Source organism: Mustela lutreola, chromosome 4, assembly GCF_030435805.1.
Source record: "Mustela lutreola isolate mMusLut2 chromosome 4, mMusLut2.pri, whole genome shotgun sequence".
In the NCBI taxonomy this organism is placed as follows: Eukaryota; Metazoa; Chordata; class Mammalia; order Carnivora; family Mustelidae; genus Mustela; species Mustela lutreola.
Genome location: NC_081293.1, coordinates 41997662 through 42018081, shown reverse-complemented (window position 1 = coordinate 42018081; position 20420 = coordinate 41997662). Strand labels below are relative to the sequence as shown.

The following is a 20420-nucleotide window of genomic DNA, read 5'->3' as shown; positions in this document are numbered from 1 at the left end:
CGCTTTGGGAGGCAGCATGATCAATCCCTTTCCAGTGCCCTTACCATCGCCTGGTATCCCATGTCCCTGCCATTTCTGGGCCTTTACTCTAGACCTTCTTAGTTCTTGCCCTCTTTTCTGCTCACCTTGAAGAAGCCTTCCCTGGTTGCTCCTCCCCTTCATTCACTACATGAGCATTCAGGTCATATCATCAGGTTCTTTCTTTGTTTCCTTATGGCTTTGTCTACATATGTCTCATTTTTAAGTGTTTTCTTGAGCTATCTGAGCAGTCTTATGATGAAAGCATTTCTACTATGTAAGCCCTAATAATGCTGTGCACATCACCTTCTTATTGAGGGGACAGAGAGAGAATTTCTATTGTGTTTTTAATTATTAAAATTATACTATCATTTGGGAATATGAGAAGGAAAAACTGCTGGTATTAAACCAACCTCACACCACCACCAATATGGGTTTGGAGTGTTACCTTCCAGTTATCTTCCGTCTGCTCCTTATAACATGTATACATACATATGTAATAGTTGATATTTATTGGGAACTTACTTTGTGTCCAACCGTTTTATTTATGTATTTATTTTTAAAAAAGATTTTATTTATTTATTTGACACAGACAGTGAGAAGGGGAACACAAGCAGGGAGAGTGGGAGAGGGAGAAGCAGGCTTCCCGCCGAGCAAGGAGCCCAACACGGCGCTCAATCGCAGGCCCCTGAGATCACAACCTGAGCTGAAGGCAGACACCTAATGACTGAACCATTCAGGCACCCCCACAACCCTGTTTTAAACTTTATGTGTGTATCAATTCATTACAACAACTATATGAAGAAGGTACTGATTATTAGCCGCATTTTTCACTTTGAGGAAATGGAGCCCCAGGAAAGTAAAGCTGTGTATCCAGTTTCACACATCTAGGAAGTGGCAAAGCCAGGATTTCACCTAAGCTCCAGAACCTATACTCTTACTATAGAGTTGTAATCATAAAGAACATTGAGTTTTTATCCTGCTGCTTTCTGACATAAGACATCTAACATTTTTTTTTACATGTTCTTAATTAATTGAAAATACAATGTATTAGAGCAGAGATACCAGTCATCTTAAGGATGAATCCCAGAGTGGGAGGAAGCTGATTAAGTTCAATAATCTATCTAGAGAAAGAATGTGGTAGAGAAGCAGAGTGGGATGAGCCTCAGAAGCTTGGGAAAAGACAACATCAAGGCAGTCCTTGGTGGTTTCTACCAAGTGGTTTGCTGGGAGAACGAGAGCCTTGCCTATTAGACCTTAGTTGCACAGGTAAGACTGTCAGGTGCACCCTCTCATGAAGAGGTATGTGGGATTGTAATCGACAAGGTGAGCTTGGTCCCCGCCCACTCGCAATGCCATCTTATTTGTTGGTAAGTCAATTAATCTTGCTCCCCTATTCTGATTCAGTGCTCACCAAGCCAGCCCTTTGCTTACCATTTGCTTCTCCAGCTATAAACCCACCTGCCTCCATGAGAGTGGGCTGCTAATGCAGTTTCTGTGGCAATTAATACCCCATTGTAAATTTTTTTTTAAAGATTTTATTTATTTATTTGACAGAGAGAGATCACAAGTAGGCAGAGATGCAGAGAGGAGGAAGCAGACTCCCTGCTGAGCAGAGAGCCCGATCCCAGGACCCTGAGATCACGACCCGAGCCGAAGGCAGCGGCTCAACCCACTGAGCAACCCAGGCACCCCCCCCATTGTAAATTTTAAAATGGTGTTGTGCTTTTTGTTTGTCTCATTAACTTGTTTAACGGGAGCTTATGTTGCAGTGCTGAAATCTATTTTTGGGTTCCCGACAAAATCAGATTCCCAGACTATCAGGAGACAACTGGGCCCTGGACCATGGTCATGTTTCCAAGGCAATTCCCATCACTGGGTGAGCCTCACAGGAGGACATTTCCTGGCAGATGGAAACTCAAACCTGCCATCCCTATGTTTTTCCCTGGTGTCCGTACAGTTAGGTAACCTTCTTTCAAGTGCCTTGATTGGTTTCCCTAGCCATTTTCCTCTTATGGGATATTTAGATTATTTCTATGAGCACCTTTTAAAGAAATCAGGTTTTCTTCTTTCTGTTTTGCCTTACTTCCTTAGCAAAAAAAGTATTCTAGTTTACCAATTTCTGCATGGGTTTCTTTTGTTTGTGTGGACAGATGGAAACTTCATGGAAAAAAAAGAAATCCATACTTCCCCCTTTTCCTAATTAAGTACTGAAATTATACATACATAGAAATTTGTGGATAAAATCCCATTTTAATTAACAGTATCGAATTGTACATCATTATACCTCCATGTTGGATATCTAGTATCTGCTGACGTATAACCCCAAACTGAACTTATTTCTGCAGCAGATATATCCCAGCTCACACTGTGTTCAGTGACACAGCGGACGTTTTGCCGTTATAGTTGTAGCACTAGGCATGAAGAGGTGCTGTAAGTAAGATCCGTCTAAGGGAGACTGCGGGCCAGAGTTCAAAGATGACCTCACACGGAGCTGTGGAAAACCGTAGGTTTTCAGAACAAACAAGAGAGGCTCTAGGGCGTATCAGTAAGAGCGAATCAGGAGAGCCAGGAGGCAAGGGCTGAGCCGTGAATTCCACTCGACCCTATCACTCCTGATTAGCAAGTCCCTAACCCAACCTAGGTTTTTGTTTCCCAAAGCCTCTCCTTGAACTTTCTGACATGTTTCTTTCTGAAGAGCAGGCATCCTGATGGTCAGATTATGAGAAGTCTAGAATGCGGTGCTAGCTGTTGCTGGCCAGGCAGTGGGCAGCTGCTGAGTTCTTTCTAAACCAGTCAACAGATCACATTAATGTTCTTGAGAAATCGCTCATTAGCACTGGGGACATGGATTGGAGGTGGGAAGGGGACCTGCTAGGAGAGAGAGGAATGTATGATATAAAACGGTCCTGGCAGGGCCATGGGGAGATTCAAGAGGCAGAATCAACAGGTCAGGGTTTGGAGACAAGGGTGGGGAGGGAGAGGTAGATGCTCAGGTTGATTTCATGTTTGAATTTACCTGGTGGGTTCCAGAGTGCCCACAAGTGAGATGCGTCATATGAGAAGAAGAGCAGGTTTGAGCATTGCTGAGTTTGAGGAGTGGGGCGGTAGAATATCCAGGCAGGGATGTCCTTTTGGCAGTTGTGGGTAATGGGGTAAATGGTTTTGAAGATGGAGAGAGGGTCTGGGTGTCAGTTTGTAAGTACTTGGAAGGTGTGCCTCCTTGTTTTTCCTTCTTAATTATTATCTCAAAAACTTGCTGCTGTTAGGATATCTTTATACCTCTAGCATTTTATGCACTGATCATATCTTGCCTGGGGTTGATATATCTCTGTCTCTAACGAACAGTTTTTGCTCTACTTGGAATTGTTTCTGCCTGTTGGTATATTTAGTTCCACTCCGATTCTTCTCTAGACATCTTAGATCATAGATGACCTATGATCTACATCCCATTGGAAAGTGTTCCTTACCTCCCAGATCCTTCACTTCTAACATCTGGAGATGAAGATTGCTTTTAATTAAAGAAAACTTTAATTAAAAAATAAATTCCTTTGAGAATGTCTATATTCATAGGTATTTATAGCAGGGGGTAAATGCATACTGAATATTATTTGCTCTCCGAGGCACTACTGCTTTGGAACCATTACTTTCCTTCCTGGCTCAAATGATTTCCTTTTAATTTCTCAAAATAGACGTTAGAGCATTTCTTTTATGTAAACAAAAGCCATTAAACCATTCATTGTGGAGCAGTGAGCTTCCACACTGATACTGTTCAGATATACAGAAGCAATTTTGTTAGTGCTATTTTATTATTTTGTGTCTTTAGGCAGATCATTTGACCCACCCGAACTTCAGCTGAACTTGAGTTGCCTGACATGTGAGAGACATGCATAATATTTTGCTATGATTGCTAAGTTAATTACAGTGTGAAGGAATGTATGGCATGATCAGAGGAACTTTATTTTCTCCTTTTTAGATGTTACCATTCATGAAAATCACTGGATTGGTGAGACAGTACTACAATCAACATTTACCAGTCAGTTACTAAATCTTGGAAGTTACTCATCTGTCCAGTCTGAAGAGCGTAAGACATTTTAAATATAATAACTTCTTAGTATTTAAAGTATATACACTGTTTTCTATATTAGAAAAAGGAGCTAAAATGTTACTCATTTGTCCAGTCTCAAGAGTGTAAGACATTAATAATTAAATTAATAATTTCTTAGTATTAGAAGTATATACACTTTTCTATATTAGAAAAAGAAGTTAAAATAGTAATTTTATGAAATTACTCTTTTCTTTTCTTTCTTTTTCAAGATTTTATTTATTTATTTTTTAAATCTTTTTTTTTTTTTTTAAGATTTTATTTATTTATTTGACAGACAGAGATCACAGGTAGGCAGAGAGGAAGGGAAGCAGGCTCCCTGCTGAGCAGAGAGCCCGATGTGGGGCTCGATCCCAGGACCCTGGGATCATGACCCAAGCTGAAGGCAGAGGTTTTAACCCACTGAGCCACCCAGGCACCCCTGAAATGTTTTCTAAACAGGTTAGTTGAACAGTGTTGGTTTATTTTCTTCAGTAAGAATGAAACTAGAATTTATAAAAATAAACCTGTACATTGCAAATCACAACTCTTTTAAGAAATATTAGGGTTCAGATTCCATTTTCTTACTTTTCTTAGAGTCCACAGAGTAGTGATTCTTAACCTTTTAAGGAGTCATAGCTCTCTTTGAGAAGCTATGGCCCATTTCTCCAGAAAAATGGACTTAGGTAGATAGAAACAATATTTTTTTAAAAATATTTTATTTATTTATTTGACAGAGAGAGATCACAAGGAGGCAGAGAGGCAGGCAGAGAGAGAGGGGGAAGCAGGCTCCCCCCTGAGCAGAGAGCCCATTGCGGGGCTCCATCCCAGGACCCTGGGATCATGACCCGAGCCAAAGGCAGAGGCTTTAACCCACTGAGACACCCAGGCACCCCTAGAAACAACATTTTTCAAATAATTCCAAATGGTTCGATGGACCTCTGAAGTTCTTTTGTGGGATTCCCCAATCTCTGGTTACGAAACCTTAAGGTACTGAGATAAGCATGGGCCTTCTAGTCAGACGGTTGTAGTTTGAATCCTGGTTCTTCAGTCCACCACTGCTAGGAAAGACTACCTTCCTTCTCTGACTTCCATTTTTCTCTTCTTTAAAGCGAGCTATTCAGTAAAGAGCCCAGCAGTTATCCATTTCTCCAAGAAGTTAAAAAGGAAAACAAAGTAAGAGAGACAGTATAAACTGGTGATTATTGTCTCTGGAGTCAAATAGAGCAGGATTTGAATCTTGGCCCTACCATTTCCACCGACCGTGTCTTTCAGCAAGTTACTTAACCTCATTGTACCCTGCTTCCTCTTGTGTGAAATGGAAATTTAAAAATATATATAGCTTAAAGAGTTGCTGTAAAGATTAAATGAGAGAATGAATAGGAGGGGGGCGCCTGGGTGGCTCAGTGGGTTAAGCCTCTGCCTTCAGCTCAGGTCATGATCTCAGGGTCCTGGGATCGAGTTCCGCATGGGGCTCTGCTCAGTAGGGAGCCTGCTTCCTCCTCTCTCTCCACCTGCCTCTCTGCCTCATTGTGATTTCTCTCTCTGTGTGTCAAATAAATAAATAAAATCTTAAAAAAAAATGAATATGAGGTATTGTACCTACATGTAGTATATAATAATATAGTAGTATCAATGGGAGAAGTAATAAGCAAAATATATTTGTTAGAAAACTAAAACAGTGTCATAGAAAAATAGCTGTATATAAAATAGCTATATATAGAAAATACACTGATTATATAAGAGATTAACTGGAATGACAAGGAAGTTGTATATGGCATATATGGAAGATACAGCATGGAATTCCAACCCGTGAATAATAAGAATTCTCAAAGAAAGGCAGGGTAAGCAGAAGAGAACAACAACTATGGTATTTGGGAAGGGTGAGAATTCCCCATATCCTAGGAAAGCTAGTCAGTGGGAAATCAGCTCTGACACAGTCTCATAAAATAACTAAAATTGGTGTGCCTGGGTGGCTCAGTGGGTTAAAGCCTCTGCCTTCGGCTCAGGTCATGATCCCAGGGTCCTGGGATCAAGCCCCACATCGGGCTCTCTGCTTGGCCTGCTTCCAAGCAGAGCCTGCTTCCTCCCCTCTCTCTCTGCCTGCCTCTCTGCCTACTTGTGATCTCTGTCTGTCAAATAAATAAATAAATAACATTAAAAAATAACTAAAATTGAGCTCTTCATCTTCTCAGTTTATACATATTAAGTGGTGACATTGTTTGAGGCAGTGAACACTGGGGGTCCACTTGGTGCTGGCCTTCATGGTGCTCATGTTCATGTGTGGAGGACAGACAAGGAAGAAACTAAAGAGACATGCAAATATAATATTTGCAGATGATAATGAATGCTAAGAAGTAACAAAGGGCAGGATGGAGAATACCATAGATCTGGTTGGGAAGGGCTGGGCATGGAACAGAATCAGGGAATTAGGAGGTTATTAGAATAGTTGAGGTTGAGAGATAATGGGTGATCAGTGGAAATAATGAGAAATGGATGAATATGAGCAATAGCTTAGATAGACCAGTTTCTGTAGAAGAAATGGAGAAAATTATTAAGGAACTACCATACAAAAAAGCTGCCAGGCCCACACAGTTACACAGGAGAACTGTATCAAACCTTCAGAGACCAGATAGTTCCAATGCTCTAAAAATTATTCCAGAGTATTGAAGAAAGAAACTTCCTAATTCCTTTTATTAAGGAAATATAACACTGACACCTAAACCAAATGAAGTCATTACAAATAAAAATACAGACCAGTATTATCCATGAGTATTCATGCATGAAGTCTAAACAAAATATTAGTAAACAAAATCTGACACTTCATTAAAGAAATAATGATCAAGTGAGACTTTTTCCAGAAATGGAAAAGTATGTTTAATATTAGAAAATCCATGAATTTTGTATACCATACCATAAAGAAAAAATTATATATTTATTTCCGTAGAGGTTGAGAAATGATTTGACAAAATTTAACAACCATTTACCATAAAAAGCACTCCAGGAAATGGAAATTGAAGGATACTTTCTCTTTCAGTATCAATAAATATAGTATCAACATAGTGTTACAATTACAATGCAATTGGCACTGTGTCAATAAAGTTAGATGTATTTAGTCCTAATGCCAGCATCATATTTAATGGAGAAACACCAGAGGTATTTCCACTAAAATCAGGAACAAGGTAAGGATGTCCACTATCTCTGCTACTCTCATCACTATACTAGAGTTATCAAGCAGTGCAGCTAGACAAGAAGAGGTATCTGAGTGGGTGAAAAAGAGTAAAAACTATATGTACAAATGCTTTGATAACATATCTGAAAAACTTCAGGGAATCAAAGATAAACTAAATTCAAACAATAAAAGAATTCAGTGGCGTTAACAGGCGATGAAAGTTAATGTTAAAAGAGTCAGTAGCCTTTGTATACACAAACACTAAGCAGAGGGCATGAGGGGAGGGAAGAGCTCATCGGCAAAACCAGTAAAGAAGGTACTTCGGAATAAAATTAACAAGAAATTTGCAAAACCTGTGTGAGGAAAAAATTGTAACTACTCCAGAAAGAAATAAGGACGTGAAGAAATGGAAACACAGCATTCCCTATTCATGGATAAGATGACATAACATTATAATGGTATCAGTTCTGCATCATTTAATTCATAAACTCAGTGCTGTCTCAATAAAAATATTAAGAAGCTGTGCTATGGCATTTCCAACTTGATACTAACATTCATGTGGAAAAACAAAGATGCAAGAATAGCTAGGAAAACCCTGAAAAAGAAGAAGTATGGTAACCACGCTTACCAGACAGGCTTTAAACTGTAAAGCCTCTATAATTAAAACCATGTGATGCTGGTGCGTAAATAGACAAGTGAACCAGGGGAATAGAACAGGATGATCACAATCAGACCCATACACATATAATTTAGTATATGACAAAGATGTTATCTGAGGTCACTGAGGTGGAGGCTAACTTTTTAATAAATGGTGGTGAGGCAACTAGGTAGTCATTTAGAATAAAGACAGAATTAGAACAATATCTCACATGAAACAGAAGGATATACTCCCAATGGATTAAGAATCTAAATATAAAAAATAAAACCATTAACTGCTAGATGGAAACTCGGGTGAATTTCTCTATCATCTTGGTATAGAGAAAACTTTCCTACTATTCAGAATCCAGAAATAGCAAATGGAAAGGAAAAAGGACAATAAATCTGACTATTAAAAAATAAAATTTTGCATGACCAATAGTGTCATAAACAAAGTTAGAAGAGGGGCACCTGGGTGGCTTGGTGGGTTAATCCTCTGCCTTTGGTCATCATCTCAGGGTCCTGGAATTGAGCCCTGCTTTGGGCTCTCTGCTTACCAGGGAGCCTGCTTCTCCCTCTCTTTCTCTCTGCCTGCCTCTCTGCCTACTTGTGATCTCTGCCTGTCAAATAAAAAATAAATAAAATCTTAAAAACAAAAAAACAAAGTCAAAAGACAACTGGCAAACTTGGACAGAATATTTGCAACATATACCTTAGACAAAAGGCTGATATTCCTAATACAGAGAGAACTCCTACAAATTGAGTGACAAAGGACCTGATAGGAAAATGGAAAAAAGACATGAGACATTCAAATGACAGCTACACAGATATATAATTTCCTGCTATCCAACTGGCAAAATTAAAAAAGCATGACAGAATGTGCTGTTGATGAGGCTGCAGGGAAACAGGCCCTCTTATACATTGCTAGCAGGCATGAGAATTTCCACACTTCTTCTGGCGGGATATAGCAATCCCTAACAAAATTACTTAGTACTCAGCTTTCTGCCCAGGAAGCCTACTTACAGGAATCTGTCCTGAAGCTACAGCTACAACACTGTGAGAATACGTATGCACAAGGTTATTCAAGGCAATGCATATAATTGCAAGACCCTGGGAAAAATCGGAATGCCCCAGCATGGCAGAATGATTGAGCAAATTGTGGTACCTTTCCACAGTGAAATACTATGCAGCCATGAAAAAGAAAGAAAAAGAGTTCTGTTAACTGATAGGAAATGATTTCTGGGACATACTGTTACATGGAAAACACAAAGCTCAACAAAGTATATGTAGTATGCTAACTTTTGTATAAGAAAGGGAGGAATAAAATATATGTGTATCTCCTCATTTGCAAAAAAAAAAAAAATACAGGAAAGAAAAAACAGAAACTAAAGAGATGAGTTACCTACAGAGGGGTGTGGGAAAAGGAGCAGAAAGAAGGAGGGAATGGAAATAGCATATCATGGAGGAGGAGGAAGTAGCACTTCTCTGCATGGATCTTTTTGTGTAGCCTTGACTCACTGAATCACACTGATGCTTCCCATACCCACAGTAAGCCATCAAAACCAGATAAAATGCAGTGGAGGGGGAAGCCCAAAAGGAATACCAACATTAACAACTGAACCTAACCGTACTACAAATGAATAAAATAACTGCACGGGAGGGTGGGAAAGAAAAGATCAAATCTCAGTAACTGGAAAACAGTGAGTGGACTGGATTCCACAAGGCCAAGGGCAAAAGGACAGCATGGGTGCTGCAGTCTGGTTAGTAGAAGTGCTTCTCAGAGGGGTGGGGGTTACCGACAGCCTGGAGACTGGAAGCGATAAAAGGAAAAGTGAGTTTCCAATTTGGGAACTTCTTTAAAAGATGTTAAGTGTAATCTTTTATTATGAGTCTTTGAAGTCACCACATCCTTGGAGAGCATATTTCCGTGGAGCTGAATGGGTTGTAAGTAAAACTCACCTTATTTAATAGATGTTAATATAAGAGAAGAGTAGGGAATGTTTTGAAATCATGAAAATAACATGGTATACAAATATTTCGCAAGGGATTGGGGAGATAACTGTTGTAGGTAGAGTTGGCTTTAGGACTGATTTGTATTCAAGTAAGGCTGATCTGTTTGAGTCATTTCAGAAAAACCTTAGGACCTAATTCTAGGTGAAGAATATCACATGGAGCCCCTGGGAAGCTCCAGGTTTTTGTAGAACAGAGAGAAAAACCTTGAACTAGTTAGAGAACCTTTAAAGCTTACTTCAAATTCTTTCTTCTTATACTTATATAAGAATTTATATTATCATTTTTCACAGGATGGTAGCTAATATATATTCTAAGTCTTTTTTATTTGATTTAGGGGAATGGTGATCAGTTGATACTTTGAGAATATTGTAGTTGTTTTTCTTCCGAAAGAATAAATCAGTTTGGTTAGGTTTTTGTTTTTATTTTTATAAGTACTTACAGCTCATGAGACCATTCTTCTGATCAATCTATTGTGCTTTGGAGAAGACTTCTGTTCTTTCCTCATTGTACATATGGCAGGACATAGATTTATCTGAAATATTATTAAATTGAAATGATTAAGGATATAAATCAAAGGTTAATACAGTGTTTTCATTGTATTATGTAATATGTAGATTATATTCATTGAAATTTAAGTAATCCCATGTTTCTGTATTAAAAATCAGGGAAAGTAATACTTGGATATCAGGGATCTTTGTATTTTCCCCCGAAAAGCTCCACATTAAGACAAAGAATGAAGCCCAGGGAGGTTATGTATGAGTTCTCAGAACTCATTGTTGACAGAGTCAGAGTTTGAACCTGTTTGAATTTTGATTCCACATGTGCCGGAAATATTGCGAAAGAGGGATCAGGACATCTGGTGAATGAATTGGAGCCCTGGATGGAGCTACTTGGAGTTGGATTTTGCTGTAATCTAATGGGGGGGTCTTATCTCTTCCTCTCTTGCTCTCATTTCTCTTTCATGTCTTCTGTTCTTTTCTCTTACGTTCCTTGTCTTTGTTAGTGATATCACTGTCGCTTCATAAAAGTCATTGAGAAACTGAGTCATCTAACTAGAATGGACTTCAGGTATCAGGTTCTAAAAACCTTAAAACATTTGTTTTTATCCATGCACTCATCTGTGCAAGGAAACTGGATGCCATCTTTCATCTTTTCTGTGAGCTCTCCATCTCATTGTTTCTTGGATTCCGCCTCCTGAACTGTTCACAGATCTGTTACCCCTCATCCCCTTATGCAGTCTTGCCTGGTTCCCAGCGCTCATCGTCTCGCCCCAGATGGCCACTAGCCTCCTAAGTGTCCTTCCTACTCTCTCTTCCGTGAAAATTGATTCCTCCACATTAAAGGGTCCATGAACTTGGCTGCGAAGGCATTACATCTTTACTTTCTCTGAAGCTAACTGAAAATAAACACTTGCTTCCATTATGCGTGAGGCAGCAATCCGCAGAGATATTAGCAATACTTGGAGCTTGGTCACCAGTGGAAGGCACGCTCACTTTCATATCACGTATTATAGTTGTTGACAATGACATGAACATCATTTATGCCCCTCACTACTTTGAAATTACAGTAGTTGTTACATATGCATTATGTATTGTTATTTAATGTACTAATGAGGCACTTTAAAAATATTGGATTATTATATTTCTATATAGTCGGTTTTGCAATCTTACTTTATGCATTGAAAAGTACTATTTTGTAATGAAAATGCTCTAAAATTAGATAATGATAGTACAACATTGTAAAATACTAAAAAAACACTGAATAATAGGCTTTTTTTTGGAATCATACACTTCATTTTTTTCTAATTCTTTTTGATTTTTTTTTTTTAAAGTAGGCTCTGCACCCAACATGGGGCTTAAACTCACAACCTTGAGTTTTAGAGGTGTGTGTGCTACCAACTGAGCAAGCTAGATGCCCCAAATTATACACTTTAAAAGGGTGAATTTTATGTATGTCAGTTACAGCTCAATAAAATTATTTTACAAAGAGTATGATTCTGGTAATGGATTCACGTGTTTCGTCAGATTACCGGGAGCATCTGTAATATGTAAAGGAATACAGATCCCTTTCCCTTTACCCGGAAATACACCCCCTCCTCCATTTACTACCTAGAAAACTCTAGGACATTTTTCTAAAACCCAGCTCAAATATTCCTTCAATAAAGCCTCTTCCAACTTGCCTGGGCAGTTGTTTTCATGTGTTTTGGGGAAGGCTTACATGTATCTCCTATCCTAAGCCCAGTGTTTGTTATTGACTATCTCAAGGTTGCTAATTCCTTTAGTGTGGGTATCATGACAAGATACGTCTTTGTATCTGTAGCACCTGGCATAGTGCCTGGCCTGTAGTGGACAGTCTCCTGATGAGAGAATGAATTATGAGGCTTTAGTGTAGCATCAGAAATACACAAGGATGAAAATGTTAATGGGAGAAGGAAAGAAGAATCATTGTTTTTTCCTCCTGAAATCAGCAAACAGACCCAACAATCCACTATATATTCAAATATGCTTCCCTTATTTTAGGGAAATTAAAATTTAATCAGCAAACCTCATCCTTCTGTCCATTTAAAATGTGTGCATTTTATTGTATGTAAGGTATATATCAAAAAATGAGAAAAAATTGAAACAAATAATTAAGAAACAGAGGAAAACATTTAAATGACATAATGACCAAAGAACTAAACAACTGATTGAACAATCTTGAGAAATATTACAATGTAGCACACGCTCAAAGGCCACATGAGAGCTAGAGAGAAAAGCTTTCTATGGGAAGGAGTCGCTGGGAACCTCTATGGTGGTGGTTTTTCTGGGTGGTATTTGCGTAGGTAGAGTCAATGAGAGCATTGCAGCCAGTGAGAGTGGCGAGGACAAAGGCTTGGCAGTGGGGAAGAGGAAGGCATGTTCAGGGAAAGAGGTGACTCTTAAGTATATTTCAGATGAGAAATATAAGAGTCTTGAGGAAGAATGGCAGCAGCTGGCGTGGTCAGGGAAGGTGTGAGCAAATCAGACTGCAGGGATTAGGGGGGCACTGATTGGGTATAACAGGGTAATGGAGGAGTCAAAAGAAGTAAGCAAAACACTGGTCTTGGTTACTTGGTAGAAAAATTATATTATTATTATTATTTTTAAAAGATTTTATTTATTTATTTATTTGACAGACAAGGAATCACAAGTAGGCAGATAGGCAGGCAGAGAGAGAGAGGGGGCAAGCAGGCTCCCTGCTGAGCAGAGAGCCCAATGTGGGGCTCGATCCCAGGACCCTGAGATCATGACCTGAGCTGAAGGCAGAGGCTTAACCCACTGAGCCACCCAGGTGCCCCGAAAAATGATATTGTTAACAAAATAGAGAAGGGAACAGGGCAAGTTGTTTTGGAGATGGTAAATAATTCTAATTCTCTTGGTTAAAAACATCCTTATTTTTGCACCTAAATATTTAAGAAAAGTTTATATATTTTTAGAAATGAAAGCATAGTTTACATTTAATCACACTTTATAACATAAAATACATTTCTAAGAAAGTATTGTATTGTTAAGAAAATATAATTTTGCTATCTTTCATATATTTGTGTCTCTCTCTTTCTTAGTTTCCAATATAGTTAATGATGCTGTGCTTCGAGACTTACTGGCATACGTGTCTTCAAAACATTCCTATCTCAGAGATCTTCCTCAGAGGCAGCCTCAGAAAATGAACAGTATAGAATTTGTAGATTTGGAGCAGCTGCAGCCGGACATACTGGTCCATGTGGTACTAAAAGTAGTTGATATCACTGTACTAACAGGTAAGTATTTGGGGTGCTGTCTTAGTTTTAGATTATAAAATAGTTAAGATATAAGACTTTTGTAGTATATCATTTGGCTATCACTATTATATTTATCATTGGACATTAAGGTAAGGTGTCCTATGTGATAAAGTAATGCCAGATGAACTATCTCTTTTCCAGAGGCATTATACAGTTATAGAGGACAGAAGCAAAGGAAAGTTATGTTAACAGTGGAACAGGTCCAAGGTCAGCATTATGTGCTTGTATTATGGGGTCCTGGAGCCGCCTGGTACCCTCAACTTCAAAGGAAAAAAGGTAAATATACCAAAAAGCATTTAACCTATTTATAGTTAGGTAAATGATTAATGCTTATGAGCCTAAGATGAAGAGCATTTTAAGAGATTAAGATAGACAACATTTGAAATAGTAGGTGATCAAAATTGAATATTTATCCTTGGAATTCATCTGTTATGATTGTAAGCAATTTCGTGGAATTCTTGAAATTCTTCTGTTATGATTGTAAGCAATTTCGTGATCTAAAAAGTCCTCTGTAATTAATGGAGGCAAAAGAAAAGTTTCCATTTATTCCCAGGTTTACTACTTTACCTTTTTAGTGAAGATCTTATCTCCGCCAGGAAACGTTCTTTAAAAATTGAAATCTGGAGAAGCTTCTACAGATTTTATTCAGCCAGAGTCTCTGATAAATAAATGTCTGTCTGGTTATAAGGCAGATGTTAGGGAAGCTGCATTAACCCTTTCAAGTCGCAACATTACTGCTCATAAGTTAGTATGTTCCAGCTGTGTACATTAGTATGTATACCAGTTGTTTTAAAAGTTTTAGCCATTTATAGGATGTTCATGTTTAGAATATGAGCCATGATTACATTTTTTCTTTAAAGCATGAGTTACTAATAATTTTATGATGAATTTAATTAAGTGGCATTGATGTTTCAATAAAATAGTATACTATATTCATTTCGATATTATGAGATCCTTTCGTTGTAACAGTCAGAGGTAGTGTGATTAGTGGCTTATGAGTTATTTTGTCCTGCTGAATTAATCCAGAGATTGATTAGATTGATTAGGTCTCATTCTTCTTTACCTGAAAGAGTTACTGTCTCTTCCCAAGGTTCTACCTACAAAATGGTTATCAAAAGATGGGATCTGTCACATTCTCTCTCTTAATCATTAACAGCCTATAACCAGGATTTGAGATAAGTCTGACTTTTGACTTTTATGTTAGGATCAAACAGTGACAAATATTTGTTCCGTTGAGAAATCTGACAAACATGTGTCGGTGGTAGGATGACCACCGCTATTGACCACCCTGTCGGAGCCGGGAACACGCGTTTAGTGCATGTGGGACAAAATGTGGGTCAGAGGTGCTCTTGGCTTTGTGATGGGGCCATAGCAGACTGCTCCATGCTTACTATGAATATTCTAAAAGTCGTGGTTATTCAGCTAATAGAAGAGACCTTCTAGTTCCCTCTAGATACTTTTATGGTATTTAGGTTACTGTTGGAAATTTGGGAATCCAGGAATTAAGATACATTTGTTCTTCATTCATTCATTCATTCATTCATTCAGCATATTTTGTTTATAACCATCATTCTTAAGTTTTGATATCCACCTCAGTACCCCAAAATTATTCTTTTCAAAAGAAGGAAGTACTAATTTTGAAGGCCCATCTAAATAAGTGATTCTGCTTTCAGAAGCTGTTAGCATTTTCTCTATTCATTTAGTATTTCTTGAGGCGTTCTCTGTATTAACCTCCATACTGGGCATTGGCTTTCCTTGTTCCCGAAGATAACAAACTCACATTTAGATGATATAATCATCTAAATCAATGATGATACTATCATCAAGTAGTCATTGGTGAATACTGGAGATCACAGAGTTGATGTTTTGGGGAGGGATAATAAGTCCCCAATTCACATTCTTTCAAAATTATGCATGGAAATTTGTAGCTAGGATTGATCACAATTTATGCCCTAATGAGGGTGAACTAGAGGCATACACTACACTTCTTAGGAATAATTGGGTACATAAAATAAGCTATTCAGAACTAAATGCCTTCCAATGCAATATTCTGAAAGTATTTAATAGAAGTCTAATATTTTAAAAATATAACAAATTATAATAAAGTACTCTTGTGACATTACTAATTAAGCACAGAGTAATGCAAATGATCCCAATGTTTGTAATTATACTTAATGCAAAATCATAATTACATTTGTATGGAAGTTTGAAATCTATTAACATCTTTAATTTATGAGTCAAATATAGAAATGTGTTAGAAATTGTCTCAATACCAGTCTCCCTCAGACCTACTAGTCTAATCTGCATACGACTCCTGTTACTTGAACTTGCCAATCTTTTTCCTCCCTTGGGATCTTAAGTTTACATGTTTCCTCTGCCTCGAGTGCTCTGCCTTCCAGCTCCTCACATGGATGTCTCCATTTCTCAGCTCCAATGTCATATTCTCAGAGGGGCCTCACACACATATAATCACTATCAGATTCACTCCTTGAAGTCCATTCATTCCACTTAACACCATCAGGATTATCCAGTTTATTTGCTTACTTGCAAATGAGCTAACTTTCTCCATAGACTATAAATTCTGTGAATACAAGCATTTGCTAACCTTCTTCAGCACAGTATCCTGATCACACATGCTGTGCCTGCCCTTGTAGATGCTTTCTTGTGAATGAATGAATGAATGAATGAAGAATAAAATACAGATCAGGCAACCACTCAAAATTTCCAGTCTTGAAGGAGTAAGAGACTTAAGTTTGAGGAGGGAATAACTTTGTTTCCAATGATAAGAAAAAAAATCACCAGTTTGAAAATGCATGTACACAAAGGTTCGGCAACCCATGGAATGTATTAACAAATTATATTTAAACTTGGGCACAGAGGGCTTTCAGTGAACTGAACTAGAACTCTTCTCTGGTTAACTTAAACAATTAAGGGGCATGTATTTGAAGTATATGGGAGTAGGTCATGGTACATAGGGCAAGAGTGCTGATGGGTTCAAGGGTACTTGGAAGCAGGAGCTGAAACCTTTGTGGGTCCCGGCAGCTTCTCCAGCTGTCTGCGTTATTCACTTGGTGCAGACTTTGAGGGAAGGCACAACAGGCTTACTCTGTAGCTCCTGATTTTACTTTTCCTTCTGAATTCCCAGCGAGGAGAATTTGAAATCCCAGATTGAATTTGAATCAGTCAACTGTGGCCTCAGGGACAGGGTGAGAAAGTACAATAGGAATGCCTGAGCTTGTATCAGAGGGTCCGGGAACAGGTGAGAGGGTCATTTGTGGTCTGGGTGGACATCCAAAGGTATTTGCCACCAAAGATAGGAATGTTCAGTAGCCCAGAGAGATGTTTGTGATGTTACCATTGAGTTTAAAAAGTAGATTATATATTGACATTGGGGAGGGTATGTGCTATGGTGAGTGCTATGAAATGTGTAAGCCCGTTGATTCACCGACCTGTACCGCTGGGGCAAATAATACATTATATGTTAATAAAAAAATTCTTAAAAAGATTATAAAATTTCATGTATGATAGGATCCCATTTTAATAAAGCAGGTAGGTAAGTATGTGTATACATGAAAAAATTTGGAAATACTGTTGCTAAAATGCTAGCAATGGCTATGTGTGTTTTTTTTCTTTATGCCTTTAGTTTGACTTTTATGCGTGTGTGAATCTGCATTTATTTTTTACATATTTAGTAAAAACTTCAAACTTATTATATAGAGAATAATATAATGAAGTACCCATTATATCCATTATATGAGAACACTGGCCAACCTTATTTCACCTATTGCTACTCTTTTCTTTTACTGTATAAATATTTTATAGTAAATATATTCTATTTACAATTAAGAAATAAAGCATAAAGCAGATTTTTACTTTTGAAAAAAAGAGTAGGTAAGGTGTGAAATAGCTAGTTAACAATTTGGAAAAAAATAGAATTAAATTTGTACTTCATATTTGTGCCAAAATAAATTCCAGATGCATTAGAGATCCAAATTAAAAAAAAAAACCACAGTAGTATGAAAAAACATAAACAAACTTATTTGGAATCTAAAGATGGGTAGGTTAAATAAAATGCAGCAACAAGAACTATACATAAAAATCACCATAGACCAGGGTGTCTGGGTGGCTCAGTGGGTAAGCTCTACCTTTGGCTCAGATCATGATCTCAGGGTCCTGGGATTGAGTCCTGCACTGAGCCTCACATCGGGCTCCCTGCTTAGCAGGGAGCGTGCTCCCGTGCACCTCACTGCCTGCCTCTCTGCCTACTTGTGATCTCTGTCAAATAAATAAAATGTTTTTTAAAAAATTACCATATACCAAATTAAAAGGCAAGTGAAAAACCAGAAAAAAAAAAGTTGCATTTTGTCAGAAAATAATGCAATAAATAAAAGACAAATATCTGTAAGGATAAATGGGCAATAGAAATGAATAGGAAGTCCCCCAAGAAGAAATAAAAATGGCCAATGAATGTATGAAAAAAATTTACTGGGGGGCACCTGCATGGCTCAGTGGGTTAAGCCTCTGCTTTTGGCTCAGGTCATGATCTCAGGGTCCTGGGATCTAGCCCCACATGGGTCTATCTGCTTAGCAGGGAGCCTGCTTCTCCCCTTCTCTCTGCCTACTTGTGATCTCTGTCTGTCAAATAAATAAATAAAATCTTTAAGAAAATTTATTTATTAGTAATTGAAGACACACAAATAACATAGTGACAGCACATAATTTTTCTCCTGACTAGTTGATAGAAAACCTACAGGGGAATAGTCACTCTCATAAACTATTGGAAATGTAAATGTCAAAACCTTTCTTGAGGACAACTGAAAATGCATTATGAAAACTGAATTTGGAATACTATTGACCTAATAATTACACTTACAGGAATTTATCACGGCTATGCATAAAGATGTGGGTAAAAATATATTTATCACAGTACCGTTTATAATAGTACAAAATTAGAAATAACCAACATGTGCCAAATGGGGAATTGCTGTAATAATTTTTAAGATTTTGGCATATCTATGCCAAATTATTGGCATATTATGCCATATCTTATTTTATTTTAATTTTTTAAAAGATTTTTATTTATTTATTTGACAGAGAGAGACACAGTGAGAAAGGGAACACCCGCAGAGGGAGTGAGAAAGGGAGAAGCAAGCTTCTGGCTGAGCAGGGAGCCTGATGTGGGGCTCAAACCCAGGGGTCCTGGGATCATGACCCTAGCTGAAGGCAGACGCTTAACGACTGAGCCACCCTGATGCCCCCTGTATTTTAAAATAATATAGAATAATATTTAGTGACCTATAAATCCAATTGAAAACAACTGGATGTCCACTAAAGACAGTGTTAACTGAGTTTATCTGGGGGTGTTGAGATTATGGTTGTTATTTTATTTTAGTTATGTATTTAATCTGATTTCTAAGCATGCGTTTTATAATAAGATGAGCAAACTTTTAAAAATAGTGATTGTAAAAAATAAAAATAGTGATTGCTTTCAAGCAGTGACTTGGAATATATATGCTGTATTTCTTTTTAATGATGCTCTGTCTATACAGACTTACTGACTTGTTTTGATTCTGCATTTTTCAAGAAGAAACTAAGAAAAAAAAACTAAGGAGGCAGTGTGGGGGAGGGATGTGAATTAGCTTTATGGCCTGATGTAAGTAGAAACTAAAAGAACAGCTGTTATTACTAGAAAACTCAGTACTAAGAGATGTTTTTGTTTTATTAGAGTTTAAAGTTGGAGTTATTAATATATAATAGGATTATTTGTTCAGAAATCTCTGTGCCACTGCAGTTTTATAAAGGATTATAATTATGACTACAATTGTCTCTCAGTGCTTTTTTTTTTTTTTTTTTTTGTCATGGGAAAATTAGTTAAATAAGAAAAAGAAGGTGTTGAAAAATCAGCAAGAGATACTGATTATAGCACACGTGTCCATTTCTATGCCTTACTAGTTTTAAAAACTTTGTAGATATCAAAACAGGAATTAGCTACTCTGAAAAGCAGTTGGTTATGATACATTATGACTGTTTAAGAAACAAAGAAATCTTAAAATTTTTTTTATTGAAATTATCTCCAGCATCCTTATGCTGTTGCCCTAATACAGCATATAATTCACATTTTGTCTTTTAATACCCAAATTCCTTAGAGTGGTAAAAGTTGTATTTAACTGATCTAATCAATTGGTCTATTTAATCTGATTCTGAGCCTAGATTATTTCCTTTTTGGTGACTTTTTGTTTTTGTTTGTTTGTTTAAGATTATATTTGGGAATTTAAATATCTTTTTGTTCAGCACAATGACATCCTAGAAAGCCTAGAATTGCATTCAACATTTTGGTCATCCTGTGAGTGCCTGTTTGACGACGATATAAGGGCAATTACATTTAAAGCAAAATTTCGAAAAAGCATGCCCTCCTTTGTGAAGATGTCAGATTTAGCAACATACCTGGAGGAAAAGCGTTCAGGTAAGATCTTTACATATGCAAGATATTGTTCATTTTACTACAAGCAAGGGAAGCTACCATTTATGGGGAAAATGTGTAATTAAATATGAAAGTAAAATGTAGATCACCATAAGTAGCCCAACCAGATATTTGCATAACTTCTTAGCCTTCTACCTACAATCCTTTGAGGTTAAGTTGTAATTATTAGGGATCACTTAAAAATAACTTTTGCCTATATTTACAAGCAGCTTATCACTTA

General features: G+C 37.5%; 1 protein-coding gene and 1 long non-coding RNA gene across 4 annotated transcripts in view; one reads left to right on the top strand and one right to left on the bottom strand.

The window, feature by feature from the left end:
* The window catches only part of LOC131828738 (uncharacterized), a 29578-nt gene extending 15185 nt beyond the window's left edge, over positions 1 to 14393 (bottom strand). The window contains exons 1-2 of the long non-coding RNA XR_009352557.1: positions 14287 to 14393; positions 10363 to 10455 (exon numbers count right to left, since the gene is read on the bottom strand). This is a non-coding gene — a long non-coding RNA (uncharacterized LOC131828738). The remainder of the gene's footprint in view (positions 1 to 10362; positions 10456 to 14286) is intronic.
* Positions 1 to 20420, top strand: part of SHLD2 (shieldin complex subunit 2) — an 88495-nt gene that overhangs the window by 53900 nt on the left and 14175 nt on the right. For 2 of the 3 annotated variants that reach the window (XM_059169691.1, XM_059169690.1), the window contains 4 exons: positions 3995 to 4102; positions 13504 to 13698; positions 13861 to 13995; positions 19976 to 20182. In XM_059169691.1, the coding sequence (XP_059025674.1) occupies positions 3995 to 4102; positions 13504 to 13698; positions 13861 to 13995; positions 19976 to 20182 (645 nt within the window). Of the gene's footprint in view, positions 1 to 3994; positions 4103 to 13503; positions 13699 to 13860; positions 13996 to 19975; positions 20183 to 20420 lie in introns of those variants that run through there. The other variant, XM_059169693.1, reaches the window with a different exon arrangement.